We start from the raw sequence: 16522 nt of genomic DNA, 5'->3' as shown, positions 1-16522 counted from the left end.
AGTGAGGGGGGTAACTGAGTGCAGTTAGACAGGGACACCAGGAGATGGAGACAGTGAGTATTCTAACTGAGTGCAGTTAAACAGAGACACCAGGAGATGGAGACAGTGAGTATTCTAACTGAGTGCAGTTAGACAGAGACACCAGGAGATGGAGACAGTGAGGGGGGTAACTGAGTGCAGTTAGACAGGGACACCAGGAGATGGAGACAGTGAGGGGGGGTAACTGAGTGCAGTTAGACAGGGACACCAGGAGATGGAGACAGTGAGGGGGTAACTGAGTGCAGTTAGACAGGGACACCAGGAGATGGAGACAGTGAGTATTCTAACTGGGGCTCAGGAATGGAGTGTGTGGTGGGGTTGAAGATGATGCGACAGAAACCTTTCTCACACTGCCAGTGGTTCGGGTCTGGAATTCACAGCCGGGAAGTGTGGTGGAGGTCGGCTGCATCGAAGCAGTCAAAAAGGAATTAGATGATTATTTGAATATAAAGAATGAGTGAGGATACGAGAAAAACGCTGGAGAATGACTCAAATTCCTAATGCTAATTTGGTGAGATAGTGCAGACACGATGGGCCAAATGGCCTCATTGTGCACCGTAAGAATTCTGTGAAGACAGTGGTTGGAAATGTATCGATATTTCAACTGGAAGTTGGTGATGTTGCCGTGTGGACAGTGTTAGTCGCCATAGTCCCCAATAAAATGTTAATACTGATAGGCAGAGGGATCTGGGTGTACAGGTCCACAGATCACTGAAAGTGGCAATGCAGGTGGAGAAGGTAGTCAAGAAGGCATACGGCATGCTTGCCTTCATCGGCCGGGGCATTGAGTTTAAAAATTGGCAAGTCATGTTGCAGCTTTATCGAACCTTCGTTCGGCCGCACTTGGAATATAGTGTTCAATTCTGGTCGCCACTCTACCAGAAGGATGTGGAGGCTTTGGAGAGGGTACAGAAAAGATTGACCAGGATGTTGACTGGTCTGGAGGGCATCAGCTATGAGGAGAGGTTGGAGAAACTTGGTTTGTTCTCACTGGAGCGACGGAGGTTGAGGGGAGACCTGATATAGGTCGACAAGATTATGAGAGGCATGGACAGAGTGGATAGTCGGAAGCTTTTTCACAGGGTAGAAGAGTCAATTGCTAGGGGGGCACAGGTTTAAGGTGCGAGGGGCAAGGTTTAAAGGAGATGTACGAGGCAGATTTTTTACACAGAGTAGTGGGCGCCTGGAACTCGTTGCTGGGGGAGGTAGTAGAAGCAGATATGGTGGTGACGTTTAAGGGGCGTCTTGACAAGTACATGAATAGGATGGGAATAGAGGGATATAGTCCCCGGAAGGGTAGGGGGTATTAGTTAAGTCAGGCAGCATGGTGGGTGCAGTCTTGGAGGGCCGAAGGGCCTGTTCCTGTGCTGTAATTTTCTTTGTTCTTTGTGTTTCTCTCCAATAGAGAGAGAGACAGTTTGTTACATGTAGCTTCAGGGATACAATTTAATAAACGTGCGGCAATGGGAGGAGATGGGATTCCATGAACCCCACAGCCGGTAAGAGGACCAAACCCTCAGATTGAGCATCATTCTACATCACACTCTAAACACCAAACCAATGAACGAACCAACTCCACATATAACCAAACAGGCACATTAATATCTGACAGGTTCGGGAAATCCGTGCACTCAGGCAGCACAGGCAGAATCACAGAATTGTTACAGAGCAGGAGGAGGCCATTCGGCCCATTGTGTCTGCACTGACTCTCCGAATGAGCAACTCACTAAGTGTCATCCCCCCACCTTCCCCCAAATCCCTGTGCATTCCAGAGCTTAACCGCTGTCTGCAGGGGAAGACCCCATTCTGGCAGAGCTGGCACCAGATTTAAAGGCAGCCAGCAGCACTTTCAAAGGCTCTGAAGGGAGCAGTGAGGGAGCCCTGGTTAATGAACAAAGGGCTGAAATGGCAGAAGGCAGATTAAACCCAATTCGCTGACACTTCCCTGGAAATTCTCAAGGATATATCGGTTTGGAGGGAGGTTCTGTTCCCTCAGGAGTGGAGGAGGAGACCTGTCACATCAACCCAAGCAAGTCTGGATAGAAACTGCCGAGGGCCAGAGCAGGCAGCACGTGGCTGCAGTGAGGCAAAAGGATCAATAACCTGATATGTTCTGACAAGGTGAGCGTTAAACTTACAGGCTGATATGTGAATAAGGATGAAAGAGGAATGGTGGAAAGAACATCTCCACCCAGACACAGGCAATGTCCAGACAGCAGCATCAATCTTCAGGAACATGTCAGCCTCTCTGTGAAGGGTTCCGGTCAGTCAGAGATGACTGCTGCACTGCCGACACTGAGTGACCATCCTGGTGGTCCCATGATGGGCAGTCTGGCAGCACCATAGGCTTGTGTGTGTCTTTGATGGGTCAGTAACAATGGAAATTTATGTGCTTGTAGAAGAGGGCACAGAGCGTCAGAGAAGGAGCCAAGAGTGACAGTGTCTGGATTGTGTCATCCTTATGCCAATGGAAGATGCAGTGCTGGATCTGGGAGACCTGGAGGCTGGGTGGGCAATCGCTGATGGTGAGATGGGTTGTGGATCCAGAGAGAGTGAGTGAGTGAGTGGATGGGCACAGGAGAGGCTCTGCTGCTGAGTCCATAACTTGGAGCTTGTGTGTTCATCATTGGTCACATGGAGCTCTGGATTAGGAACAGTCAGAAGTTTAACAGCACCAGGTTCAAGTCCAACAGGTTTATTTGGTAGCAAATGCCACTAGCTTTCGGAGCGCTGCCCCTTCGTCAGGTGGAGTGTAGAAATGCTCACAAACAGGGCATACAGAGACACAAACTCAATTTACAGAATAATGACTGGAATGCAGTCTTTACAGATCATCAAGTCTTAAAGGTACAAACAGTGTGAGTGGAGGGAGCATTAAGCACAGGTTAAAGAGATGTGTATTGTCTCCAGACAGGACAGCCAGTGAGATTCTGCAAGTCCAGACAAGCTGTGGGCCATTCGGACCATCAATCCTTCACTAACAACAATCCCGCCCAGGCCCTATAACAGTAACCCTACATATTAACTCTGCAAATCCCCCTGACATTAAGTGTCAATTTACCATCGCCGCTCAAACTAGCGTGCACATCTTTGGCATGTGGGAGGAAACTGGAGTAACTGAAGGAAACCTGCGCAGACACGGAGAGTACATGCAAACTCCACACAATCTGTCACCCAAGGCCGGAATTGACACGGGTCTCTGGCGCTCTGAGTCAGCAGTGCTAACAGCTCTACCACCCTGCCGACCATGATCACCCGTGGTTCGTCCCAATTGCAGTGAGTATAGGACGAATAATTTCTATATTTTTTCATAAGATAAGCCTGGCATGCCATGAAAGACTCAAGCCAACATTTTCTCAAATGTTTATAAAATACGTTCATAAGGTGACCAAAACTATATACGTTACTTCAGCTGTGCTGTGACCACAAACCTATCAGATTTGTGACTGGCGACCTTTGCTCCCAGGCGAATTGTCCCTCATTGCCTTTTCTGTTGATTTGTCAAAGCTGTCGAATCTTATAATATGAAGTCATGTGATTGGATCAGGTTGGGGATTCTGAGAGTCAGCACACCCGAAGGTAGAAATTCAATACAGTTTGCAGTTGCCAATGACTGGACCTCAGAGGGTGAAACATAACATTATTCCCCCACTCCCTCAACATAAGGATCTGTGGGACTGACATCCCATTGCTCAGGGATCAGAGAGAGAAGCAACAGGAGTCAGAGGAAAAGCAGTTTTCCTTATTCATAACTGACGCCAATAGTAATGGGCAGTGTTTTTTATACAAATACCAGTGGTGAAATTATATTGTTGAATATTCAGTTATTATAAACACAATCTCACACAGTCTGCTACTTACTGCAGTTTCTGTATTTTACAGTCCGGATTCCTCAGAGCCACAGACAGCAGTTTCACTCCGGAATCTCCCAGTTTATTGGCACCCAGATTCAGATCTATCAGTGAGCGGTTTGTCCTGAGAGCAGAGGCCAGGTCCTCGGCACAAGAATCGGTGAGATTGTTACTGTAGAGACTGGAGATCAGAGAGAGAAAAATAACAGGAATCAGGGTAAATCCACAGTGTTTTTAAGAATAAGATCATTAACAATAATAATGTACAGCGCGGGACATTCAATGAGTATTGTAACTGAGTGCAGTTAGACAGAGACACCAGGAGATGGAGACAGTGAGTATTCTAACTGAGTGCGGTTAGACAGAGACACCAGGAGATGGAGACAGTGAGTATTCTAACTGAGTGCAGTTAGACAGAGACACCAGGAGATGGAGACAGTGAGTATTCTAACTGAGTGCAGTTAGACAGAGACACCAGGAGATGGAGACAGTGAGGGGGGTAACTGAGTGCAGTTAGACAGGGACACCAGGAGATGGAGACAGTGAGTATTCTAACTGAGTGCAGTTAGACAGAGACACCAGGAGATGGAGACAGTGAGGGGGTAACTGAGTGCAGTTAGACAGGGACACCAGGAGATGGAGACAGTGAGGGGGTAACTGAGTGCAGTTAGACAGGGACACCAGGAGATGGAGACAGTGAGTATTCTAACTGGGGCTCAGGAATGGAGTGTGTGGTGGGGTTGAAGATGATGCGACAGAAACCTTTCTCACACTGCCAGTGGTTCGGGTCTGGAACTCACAGCCGGGAAGTGTGGTGGAGGTCGGCTGCATCGAAGCAGTCAAAAAGGAATTAGATGATTTTTTGAAGATCGGCAATGAGCTACGAAAATGGATACGACAAAAAGGCTGGAGAATGACACGAATTTCGAATGTCAATTTGGTGAGCTAGTGCAGACACGATGGGCCAAATGGCCTCATTGTGCTCCGTAAGAATTCTGTGGAGACAGTGGTTGAAAATGTTATCGATATTTCAACTGGAAGTTGGTGATGTTGCCGTGTGGACAGTGTTAGTAGCCACAGTCCCCAATGAAATCTCTCCAATAGAAAGAGACACAATTTGGTACATGTCACTTCAGGGATTGTTTCTCGTTTCAAGGCTTCATTCTATGATCATCTTGCTGGTGCCAGTACAGAGCGAGACTGCGGATAGTTGGGAACCTGTCTCGGGGGCAGGGAATTCATATGGTGTTCGTGGAAGTGGAAATGAATAGGGTTGGGAAGCATTTTCCGATCAGGGCCAGTGTGATCTCCTGGACTCGTTTCGATCGCCTCAGGGGGTCGGAGAGGAATTTCCCAGATTTTTTTCCCCCCATATTGGCCCTGGGGTTTTTCACTCTGGGTTTTCGCCTCTCCCTGGAGATCACATGGTCTGGAATGGGGGGGTAGGGGTGAGTTAATAGGTTGTGATGAACAAAGCATCAGAGCTGTGAGGGACAGCTCGGGGATAGGATATTAGTATGTAGATAGGCTGGAAAATTGGGCGGGGATCCTGGATTCAGGATTCAATCCTGGACCGGGGAGCGGCGCGGGCTTGGAGGGCCGAAGGGCCTGTTCCTGTGCTGTATTGTTCTTTTTTCTTGTTGATACAACTTAGTAAACGTGGGGATATGGGAAGAGTTCGGACTCCATTAACCCCACAGCCAGTACGAGGACCAAACCCTCAACAACAGCGTCATTCTACATCACGCTGGAGACACCGAACCAACTCCACACAGAGCCACAACGGGCACAGTAAATGTCTGACAGGTTCGGGAAATCCATCCACTCAGGCAGCACAGGAAGAATCACAGTATTGTTAGGGAGCAGAAGGAGGCCACTCGGCCCATCGTGTCTGCACTGACTCTCCGAATGAGCAATTCACTAAGTGGCATTCCCCCACCTTCCCCCAAATCCCTGTGCATTGCAGAGCTTAACCACTGGCTGCAGGGGACAGCACAATTCTGGCAATGCTGGCACCAGATTTAAAGGCAGCCAGCAGCGCTTTTAAAGGCTCTGAAGGGAGCAGTGAGGGAGCCCTGGTTAATGAACAAAGAGCTGAAATGGCAGAAGGCAGATTAAACCCAATTCGCTGACACTTCCCTGGAAATTCTCAAGGCTATTTCGGTTTGGAGGAAGGTTCTCTTCCCTCAGGACTGGAGAAGGAGACCTGTCACATCAACCGAAACAAGTCTGGATAGACACTGCCAAGGGTCTGAGCAAGCAGCACGTGGCTGCAGTGAGGCAAAAGGATCAATAATTTGATATGTTCTGACAAGGTGAGCGTTAAGCCTACAGGCTGATATGTGAATAAGGATGAAAGAGAAATTGTGGAAAGAACATCGCCACCCAGACACTGGCAATGTCCAGACAGCAGCATCAATCTTCAGGAACATGTCAGCCTCTCTGTGAAGGGTTACATGGAACATAGGACAGAGAACAGTACAGCACAGTACAGACCCTTCGGCCCACGATGTTGTGCCGAGCTTTGTCCAAAACCAAGATCAAGCTATCCCACTCCCTATCATTCTAGTGTGCTCCATCTGCCTATCCAATAACCGCTTGAAAGTTCCTAAAGTGTCCGACTCCACTATGACAGCAGGCAGTCCATTCCACACCCCAACCGCTCTCTGAGTAAAGAGTCAGTCAGAGATGGCTGCTGCACTGCCGACACTGAGTGACCATCCTGGTGGTCCCATGATGGGCAGTCTAAATTAGCGTCAGGTTTGTGTGTGTCTTTGATGGGTGAGTAACAAGGGAAATTTATGTTCTTGAGGAAGAGGGCACACAGCGTCAGAGAAGGAGCCAAGAGTGACAGTGTCTGGATTGTGTCATCCTTATGCCAATGGAAGATGCAGTGCTGGAGCTGGGAGACCTGGAGGCTGGGTGGGCAATCGCTGATGGTGAGATGGGATGTGGATCCAGAGAGAGAGTGAGTGAGTGAATGGATGGGCACAGGAGAGGCTCTGCTGCTGAGTCCCAAACCTGGTACTTGTGTGTCTTCCATTGGTCACATGGAGCTCTGGGTTAGGAACAGTCTGCAGGACATGTTGGAATGTGTATTACCCTCTAACATTCTTCACTCTCTCACAAATCAACAGCTGCGGTGAGCGGGAGACAGGCGTGTAGCTCTGAAGATGGGGAGGGGTTAGAGGATGGATTGTCACATTATACTCTATAACGTCCGCCAGAGCAGATAATGTCTCTCACGATTAGCAAAGGGGTTACAATCTGGCAGCACAGAGCAGCACACACAAACCCGAGCAGCTGATGGAGGCAGCAACAGCTGAGTTCACTCACACTCTCGAGAGGACAGGTCATTGTCAGCTTCAGGAAGATGAAATGTGACTGGAGTCTTTAACAATGCAGCAGATACTGGAGCTGCAGCGTAGGATACTTTAACATTTGGTGGAGTTTCCAAAGGCTGTGTGTATCCATACACAAAGGATGGAGGAGTCAATCCAGGCCAGCAGTGTTACCATGTCTCAGGTCTGAGCACAAATAGCATCCTCCACAGAGAGATTGGTGACCTTCATGGAGAGTCACATCCAGCCTATCACCCACAGGAAATACACATGAACCTGCATGTTCTCACCACCTCCATGAGCTCTGTGGAACACGGGCTGTGGGAGGGGTGGGAAAATGTGCCTGGAGTAACTGTTAGGACCTCCCCTGCTGAGCAGGGAGGGTCCAGTTTGCCCTGAATGGATAGAGGAGCGGCTGCCTGCAGTATTCGGGAGCTCCTCTCAGGATGCCCCTGGTGTGGGCAGTGGGTCCCCTTCTGCTCCGACTGTGACACAAGCACCTCACGAAGCTATGATGACAGAGACAACTCCAGCATCTGTGCAGAGGACCCGCAGTTGGCCGGATCCTTCCAGGACTCAGGAAATCCGAGGACAAAGGCCACGGTCATCGAAATTCCCAGAGGAGAGGAGAGAGGTAAGATGCTGCCTGCAGCTCAGCGGAAAGTGCGGGGATGGCGGTGGTTGTCATGGTGGGGTTGCTTCCTTGGGTTTCACAGGATTATACTTTGTTATTACTGGTCACTTTGTTATGTCTGTATTTTGAGTAAATTCAGAGATGGAGCACCACTAAAAAAATGCTTCACCATATTACTGGGTCTTTAACAGTTCACTGGGAATGTGAGATGGGAAATACAGCACTGAATCAGGTCAATACAATTCCAATACCTTTGTTTCATGTCGTGACGGCTCCAGGGAAATTATAAAACATTCACAGAAACAGCAACAGTGCTGGAGATGGTGAAGATTTATTACACTGAATCTCTGAGAGAGTTCAGGTTCTTGGAAAACATGTCTGCATTACTGAATCTCCATCCTCCCTGACACATATCCCATGTCCCTGGCCTGTGGTCCATGGGGTTCCTCATCATGAAGCATCTGGTCAACATTGTATTGCATCACACTTTCTTCAAAGCTTCTCCACTCTAGATCCAGGTTGTATGGAACACAGCACAACACCAGGACATTTGAGACCCTCGCTGAGTATATTAAATAGTTCCACCAGATCTATCTTTAGAATTCCTCTGGCCTGTGCAATGGTCACACTATTTGTCCTGTCGCAGCTCTTTTTTCTCTCTTCCGTGACTGTGTTTGGGTTACACACAGGCACAATTACCCACCTCTACAGTGGGTAGCGCTTGTCTTTATTAATTCTTTCAAGGGATGATGGTATCACTGGCAATGCCAACACTTGCAGCCCATCCCCAATTGCTTTTGAGAAGGAGGTGGTGAGCCATCTTCTTAAATTCTGCAGAGCATCTGGTACAAAACCGCTAGGAAGGGACATCCGGGATTATGATCCCGCATCAGTGATGGAAAAGCAATATATTCCAAGTCAGAATGGTGTGTGGTTTGGAAAGAAATCTGAAGCTGGTTGGTGTCCCATCCTTCTCATATCCTTGGCCATCTCGGTGATGGATAGTGCCTGTTTGGATGATGCTGGCTCAGGAACCTTGGTGAGCTGCTCCATACCACCTTGTATGTGGTAAAATACTGCCACTGTGCGTCAGTGGTAGAGACAGCCAATGTTTAGTTTGGTGAATGGCCAGCTGATCCAGTGGCCTCCTTTTCCATGGATGAGCTTCTTCAGTGTTTTTGAAGCTGCAGACAATCCAGCAAGATGAGCGGATTCCATCACACTGCTGACTTGTGCCTTGGAGATGGTGGGAAAAATTTGGGAGACAGGAGGCGAGTTCCTCATCTCCGAATTCCCAGACTGTGATCTACCCTTGGAGCCATAGTGTTTACAGTTCAGTGTCTGTTCAATGGTCCCAGTGCGCCCCCACCACTCAGGATGTTGATGGTCGAGGATTCAGCGATGGTGCTGCCATTCAATGTAAAGGGAATATGGTTAGATTCCCGTCTGTTGGAGATGGTCCTTGCCTGGCATTTGTGCAGTGAAACATTACTTGCCATTTATCAGGTTAAGCCTGAAAGTTCTTCAGAGCTTAAGACGCTAGCTCTGGCGAAGAGTCATCCAGATTCGAAGGGTTAGCTGTTCTCTCTCCACAGAAGCTGTCAGACATGCTGAGCCTTTCCACCATTTTCTGTTTTGTTCAGGTCTTGCTGTTTATGGGAATGGACTGCTTCAGTCTCTGAGGAATTGTGAACAGTACTGAGCATTTTGCAATCATTAGTGAGCATCCTCACTACTGACATTATAATGGAAGGCAGGACATTGATAAAGCAATTGAAGGTGGTTGGGATTTGGACATCACCCTCAGGAACTCCTGCAGTGATGTTCATGAGGCACTGGAAGGATGACACTTTTCTGACGTTAAAGAGCAGACTGATGGAGCAGCAATTCATCAGATTGGATTTGCCCTGTTTTTTTCCACATTGTCCGGTAGATCCAGTGTTGTAGCTGTACTGGAACAGCTTGGCTAGGGGAATGGTTAGTTATGGAGCACAATTCTTCAGTACCATTGCTGGGGTACAGCCAGGCTGACAGAGTTTGCAGTATGCAGTGCCTTCAGTCATTTCTTTACCTCACATGCAGTGAATCAAATGGTCATCTGTAATGTTGGGGACCTCAGGAGGAGGCCGAGATTAATCATTCTACTCAGCACTTCTGGCTGAAGATGGCACTGATGCTCTGGGTTCCCTCATCAGTAATGATGGAATTCTTGTGGCATGTTTATAGAATCATAGAATTCCCACAGTGTAGAAGGAGGCCCTTTGGCCCATCGAGTCTTCACCAATTCTTTGAAAGAATATCATATCCAGGCCCTATCTCTGTAACTCCACATATATGGCCCACTAATCCCCGTAACCTACACACCCTGAGATACCAAGGGACAACTTAGCATAGCCAATCAACCGAACCTGCACATCTTTGGACTGTGGGAGAAAATTGGAGTACCCAGAGGAAACCCACACAGACACTGGGAGAATGTGCAAACTCTACACATCAAGTCACCCAAGGCCGGAATTGAACCCTGGTACCAGGCGCTGTGAGGCAGCAGTGCTGACCACTGTGCCACCTTGTTGCCTAATGTAACCGGCCTGTCCAACATTTTGTGGCATGTCTAACACTATTTATGACTGGATATGGCAAGACAGCAGATCTCTGATCTGATCCATTGGTTTTGGTGTGATTGAGCTCGGTCTATCATATGCTGCGTCCGCTCTGTGGTCTGGTGGCCGTGTGCTGGAGCTTCACATCTCATCTTTAGATAAACCCAAGTCTCATTTGGTAGTACATGTAAAGAAAATTAGTCGGAGTAACACAGTACTGGCTGCTGGGGAAAGCCACTGTCAGCTTCCGATAAATGAAAAGGTACAGTTCACCTCTCCTGCCCGTTTCCTGTCACTCAGATAACTTCATATCCAGGCTACCTTTGCCTCTTTTATTTCATGGTCTCCAACTTTGCTCCCAAGCTTATTATGTGTCTTCTAATAGCGGATAGTGATTTTAATAACACGAATACTGATAGCAATGGTATATTTAGTATCATTATTTGTGTTCTTAAAAACAATGTCCATTATTGATAGGGACATCATTCAGACTATTCTGCACTGTGATTATTGCCATTGCCAGCTGAGCTGTGCCTTGAACTGCTGGGCTGTGAGCTCTGGAATTCTCTTCATAACCCTCCCCACCTCCATCTCTGCATTCTCTTTTCAGATGCTCCCTAAGCTCCGTTTAACGTAAATTTGAGAGTGGATCCCTCGGCATAAAACCCATCAGAATTCAATGTAGTTTGTAATCTGCCTCACCGATATACTGCAGTTTTCTATATTTAATCAAACTGAGAAGCCGACAGACATAAACATCTATAATCTGAATGACAAATTAAACTAAATTGAACATGTGACCAGCCATATCTGGTAATTCTATAAACATTGAATTGTTTTGTCCATCTTTTTTATTCTCATGAATGGATTTGAGAATAATTATAAATGATTAGTTAATTCTTTCACTCCTGAATCTCGCAGTTTATTGCAACTCAGGTTCAGACACATCACTGACTGGTTTGTACTGAGAGCAGAGGTGAGAATATCTGAGGCTGTTACTCTCCAAACTGGAGATCAGAGAGGGAAAGATTTCAGGAATCAGAGTAAATCCGTGGTGTTTAACACGAATACTGACAGGAATGATGTGGAATGGTTATTAATGACACGATTACTGACACTGATAATAATTTACAGTGTCAGACCATTCACTGATTATTAACACAATCTCACACAGTCTGATACTTACTCCAGTTTCTGTATTTTACATTCTGGATTCCTCAGAGCCGCAGACAATAGTTTCACTCCCGAATCTCCCGCGTTATTGAGACGCAGACTAAATGGAGAAAGTGAGAAACACATTAAATTCAGATTAATGTTCAGCAGGAAAAATAGCTGGATCTATTTTTGTGTCAGAAACTTAACACGAGTGGTGACCTGATTCAAGTTACGATATTATATCTCATCCAAGTTGATCTTTCTCTGCACCCCAGCGGTGACTGTAGCACTGCATTCTGGACTCTTTCCTTTCCTTCCCTATGTACGGTATGCTTTGGCACTAATAAATGTGACAATATTAAATTAGATAATATCAAACCCTTTCTGTTGAATGGAAAAGGCAATAGTCAGCATTGAAACAATTCAACAATTAACTCCCACTGGTTTGCCTCCTGGGGGAACCAGTTTTACACCTCTCAAAATGTATATTTTGTTTAATTGTCCATGGGATATGGGTGTCGCTGGCTGGACCAGCATTTATTTCCCACTGCTAATGGCCCCTCGAGGAGGTGATGCCCACATCCTGTGAACAAACAAGTAATTTTTAAACATGTCCCACATTCTGGTCTCATTTCCTGATCATCAGAATTACCCTCCTGAATCTCACTGACCCTGCTAAGTTTCCGGAAATTCAAATCATTTCTGCTGTTACATAAATCCAGCATTTTATGAGAATTGTACATTTTACGGAGGGTTAAATGATAAAGCTGTGAGAGTGGATCGCTCGGGATTCCCCGTGCTTAACTATTGACATTATAACATCTGTATACTATCTCAGGGCGAGTTAAAGTGTGAAACTGTGCTAACTGTTGCTTTAAGATCCATCCCCTAGATTTGATACAACAAGGAAAGATTATTCTCCCATTAGAAAGTTGAAATATTTCTGTTTGATGAGTTTATAGGGGAGGGGTGTCTCCCGCTACATTCCACAGTAAACAGGCTCTACATTTTCTGCAGGTCTGGCTCGTGTTCTATCTCCGGGAATTACCGGGAGTTCCCTCTTCCCGGTAGATCCTCACATAGGAAAAGGATGATGCGAAAACCCTGTTTCATATCACTGACAGTTTGACTGAGATTTTCCAGCAGCAGGTTTCCTCATTCAGGAAATTCTGGTTTCCACGGCTCAGATGCAAGCTCTGCAGTCCTGACACATTTAGCTGTGAATGATAGTGGACGATGAAACAACAGAAGGAGGAGGCTCCACAAATATCCCATCCTCATGTCGGAGGAGACTCGCACATCAGTGCAAAAGATATGGTTCAAATATTAGGAACTAACTTCAGTGGCTGAACCATCCAGAGGGCCCCAGCATCACAGATATCAGCTCATTCCATTCACCCCACATGATGTCAAGAAATAGTTAAAGATAATGGATACTGCAAAGACCACAGATCTTGACAATATTCCAGTAACTGTACTGAAGATTACTGCTCCAGAAGCTGCTCTGTTCCTCGCCAAGCTGTTCCAGTTGAGCTACAACACTGATGTTTACCCAAAATAGTGGGAAATTGTCCAGATCTGACCGTACACAAAAAGGAGAGAACAAATCCAATCTGTCCATTTACCCCCCCATCAGTCTACTCTCGATCATCAGCAGAGTAATGGAAGGCTAACGAGACTAACAAGTGACACTTAATTAGCAATGACCTGCTATCTGACTTGAAGCTTGTGCTTACTCAGGGTCACTCAGCCCCCTACCTCATTACAGCCTTGATGCAAACACGGACAACAGAGCTGAACTCAGGATGAGAGGGGAGAGTGTCTGCCCTTGACATCAAGGCAGCATATGGCTACATGTAGCAAAAAGGAGCCAGAGAAAAACTGAAGTCAATGGAAATGAGAAATGGGCAGCACGGTAGCACAGTGGTTAGCACTGCTGCTTCACAGCTCCAGGGACCTGGGTTCGATTCCCGGCTTGGGTCACTGTCTGTGTGGGGTTTGCACATTCTCCTCGTGTCTGCGTGGGTTTCCTCCGGGTGCTCCGGTTTCCTCCCACAGTCCAAAGATGTGCGGGTTAGTTTGATTGGCTATGCTAAAAAAATTGCCCCGAGTGTCCCGAGATGCGTAGATTAGAGGGATTAGTGGGTAAATATGTCGGGATATGGAAGTAGGGCCTGGGTGGGATTGTGGTCAGTGCAGACTCGATGGGCCAAATGGCCTCTTTCTGCACTGTAGGGTTTCTATGATTTCTTTCTATGAAAACTATCTGCCGGTTGGAGCAACACCAGCACAAAGGAAGTTAGTTATGGTTGTTGGACCATCTGCATGATGCAGTGCAACAACTCACCATGGCTCGTTACACAGCACTGCCCAGTCTGTGATTTCTATCCCTGGAAGGACAAGGGCAGCAGATGAATGGAAACATCTCCACCTGGAAGTTCCCTTCCAAGATACACACCATCCTGACTTGGAAACATATCATCGTTCCTTCACAGTGACTGGGTAAACATCCTGGAACTCTCTTTCTCACAGCTCTGTGGGTGCACCTACACCACAGGAGTCCCGAAATGCAATTCCAGTGATATAATTGTGAGCATAGTTGCTTTCCAAGCAGTTGATAGGGGTTTAATTCCCAGATATCTCTGTTTGTTGGGAGTGTGTGAACAGAGTGTCATCTCAACTCCAGGAAATGACAGCAGGAAGTTCTCAGGAGAGTGTCCTCGGCCCAACCATCTTCAGCTGTTTCATCAATTACACTTCCTCCATCATCAGGTCAGAAGTGGAGATGTTTGCTGATGTCTGTACAACGTTCAGCACCATTCTCAACTCCGCAAGATAGTAATGCAGGACCTGTCCATATTTAGCAAGGCTTGAACAAGGGAAGGGCTGAGAAGTCCCAGGCGATGACTATTTCCACCAAGAGAGAATACAGTCATTTCCCTTTACATTCAATGGGATTATCATCCCCATGAATCCCCAACTATCAACATCTTGGGTGTTACCATTGATCAGAAGCAGATGAGCCAGATCAATACTGTGGCTATAAGAGAAGTTAAAGGCCAGGATTTCTGCACAGAGTAACTCACCTCCTCACTTCCGAAAACATTTCCACCATCTACAAGACACATGTCAGGAATTTGATTGAATACCATCCACTTGTCTGCATGAGCGCAGCTCAAGATTCAGGAAGCTCGCCACCATCCAGGATAACTCTGCTTGTTGACTGGTTCTCCACCCATCACCTTCAACATTCATTCCATCCACCACAGAGGTACAGAGCGAGCAGTGTGTACCATCTACAAGATGCAGTGCAACAACTCCCAATGGCTCGTTACACAGTACCTTCCAATCCTGTGATTTCTATCCCTAGAAGGACAAGCAGATAAATGGAAACATCTCCACCTGGAAGTTCCCTTCAAGATACACATCATCCTGACTTGGAAAGATATCGCTGTTCCTTCACAGTGACTGGGTCAAAGTCCTGGGACTCTCTTTCTCACAGCACAGTGGGTGCACCTACACCACAGGAGTCCCTAAATGCAATGATGGTGATATCATAGTTGCTTTCCAAGCAGTTGATACGGGTTTAATTCCCAGCTATCTCAGTTTGTTGGAGTGGATGAAGAGAGGGCCAGGAGGCAGTAACCACAACCGAAAAGACTGGGTCAATCCAATTTAGTCAAGTCTGCGGCTCCAGCCTGGAGCAGTAGTGTTAAACTTAGCTGAGGGTTGGAGGGTCAGTTGATCATTCAGCTACTCTGAGCCGGCCCACGCTGAGTTCAAAAGGGAAATGGTGAATCGAATAGCGACACAGAGGAAACTAAATTCATTGGTTGGTAAAAAAAATGCCGTTTTCGACTGGCTTTATATTGCTGCGAATTGGAGGAAGCAACAGAAAGGGTCAATGATGGTTCTGCTGTTAATGTGGTGTACATGGATATTCAAAAATCATCTGATGCAGTGACACAACACACTTGTGGCATAAGCTCATAAAATAAATGGGAAACTAGCAACGTGGATACAAAATTGGATGAACAAAGAGTAATGGATATTTTTAAGGCTGGAGGATGTCGGTAATGGAGAACCCAAGCGGTTGGTATTGGGATCCTTGCTTTTCCCTGATATATCTGAATGATCTGGGTGTTTGGGCGGCACGGTAGCACAGTGGTTGGCACTGCTGCTTCACAGCTCCAGGGACCTGGGTTCGATTCCCGGCTTGGGTCAGTGTGTGGAGTTTGCACATTCTCCTCGTGTCTGCGTGGGTTTCTTCCGGGTGCTCCGGTTTCCTCCCAGTCTAAAGGTGTGGGGGTTAGGTTGATTGGCCATGCTAAAATTGCTCCTTAGTGTCCTGAGATGTGTAGGTTACAGGGATTAGAGGGTAAAACATGTAGGGATATGGGGGTAGGGCCTGGGTGGGATTGTGGTCGGTGCAGACTCGATGGGCCGAATGGCCTCTTCCTGCACTGTAGGGTTTCTATGGTTTGCAGTCTCGAGGAAAATTTCAAAGTTTGTTGATCACAGAACAGTTTGAGGCATTGTAAACTGTGAGGAGAAGAGCTTGGGACTGAAAAACAGACTATGGTGGAGTGTACAGATAGATGGCAGATTAAGTTCAATGCAGAGACGGGTGAGGTGATACTTTCAGGAAACATGCACATGAGGAAGCAATATAAAATAATCGGTAGAATTGTTCACGGATTGCAGGATCAGAGGGACTGAACACATATGTGCATCGATCATTGCCATTGGCAGGGCAAGTGTAGGTAGCAATTAATAAAGAAAACAGCATCTTGGGCTTCACTGTTATGTAATAACTTGTGTTTGTGGGCATGACACAGTAATTCATGAGTTTAAGTTTAATTTGTGTTTCTGTGCTTGTGAGCTCAGAAAGGGCCAAAACTT

The 16522-nt window shown here is 46.8% G+C and overlaps 1 protein-coding gene across 3 annotated transcripts in view; it reads right to left on the bottom strand.

Moving 5' to 3' along the window:
* Positions 1-16522, bottom strand: part of LOC144484294 (NACHT, LRR and PYD domains-containing protein 3-like) — a 58881-nt gene that overhangs the window by 16971 nt on the left and 25388 nt on the right. For all 3 annotated transcript variants that reach the window (XM_078202821.1, XM_078202822.1, XM_078202823.1), the window contains exons 8-9: positions 11652-11738; positions 3901-4071 (exon numbers count right to left, since the gene is read on the bottom strand). In XM_078202821.1, coding sequence (XP_078058947.1) covers positions 3901-4071; positions 11652-11738 — 258 coding nt within the window. The remainder of the gene's footprint in view (positions 1-3900; positions 4072-11651; positions 11739-16522) is intronic.

This window comes from Mustelus asterias, unplaced genomic scaffold, assembly GCF_964213995.1.
Source record: "Mustelus asterias unplaced genomic scaffold, sMusAst1.hap1.1 HAP1_SCAFFOLD_98, whole genome shotgun sequence".
NCBI classification, from domain to species: domain Eukaryota; kingdom Metazoa; phylum Chordata; class Chondrichthyes; order Carcharhiniformes; family Triakidae; genus Mustelus; species Mustelus asterias.
This window is presented reverse-complemented; position numbering and strand designations above follow the sequence as displayed.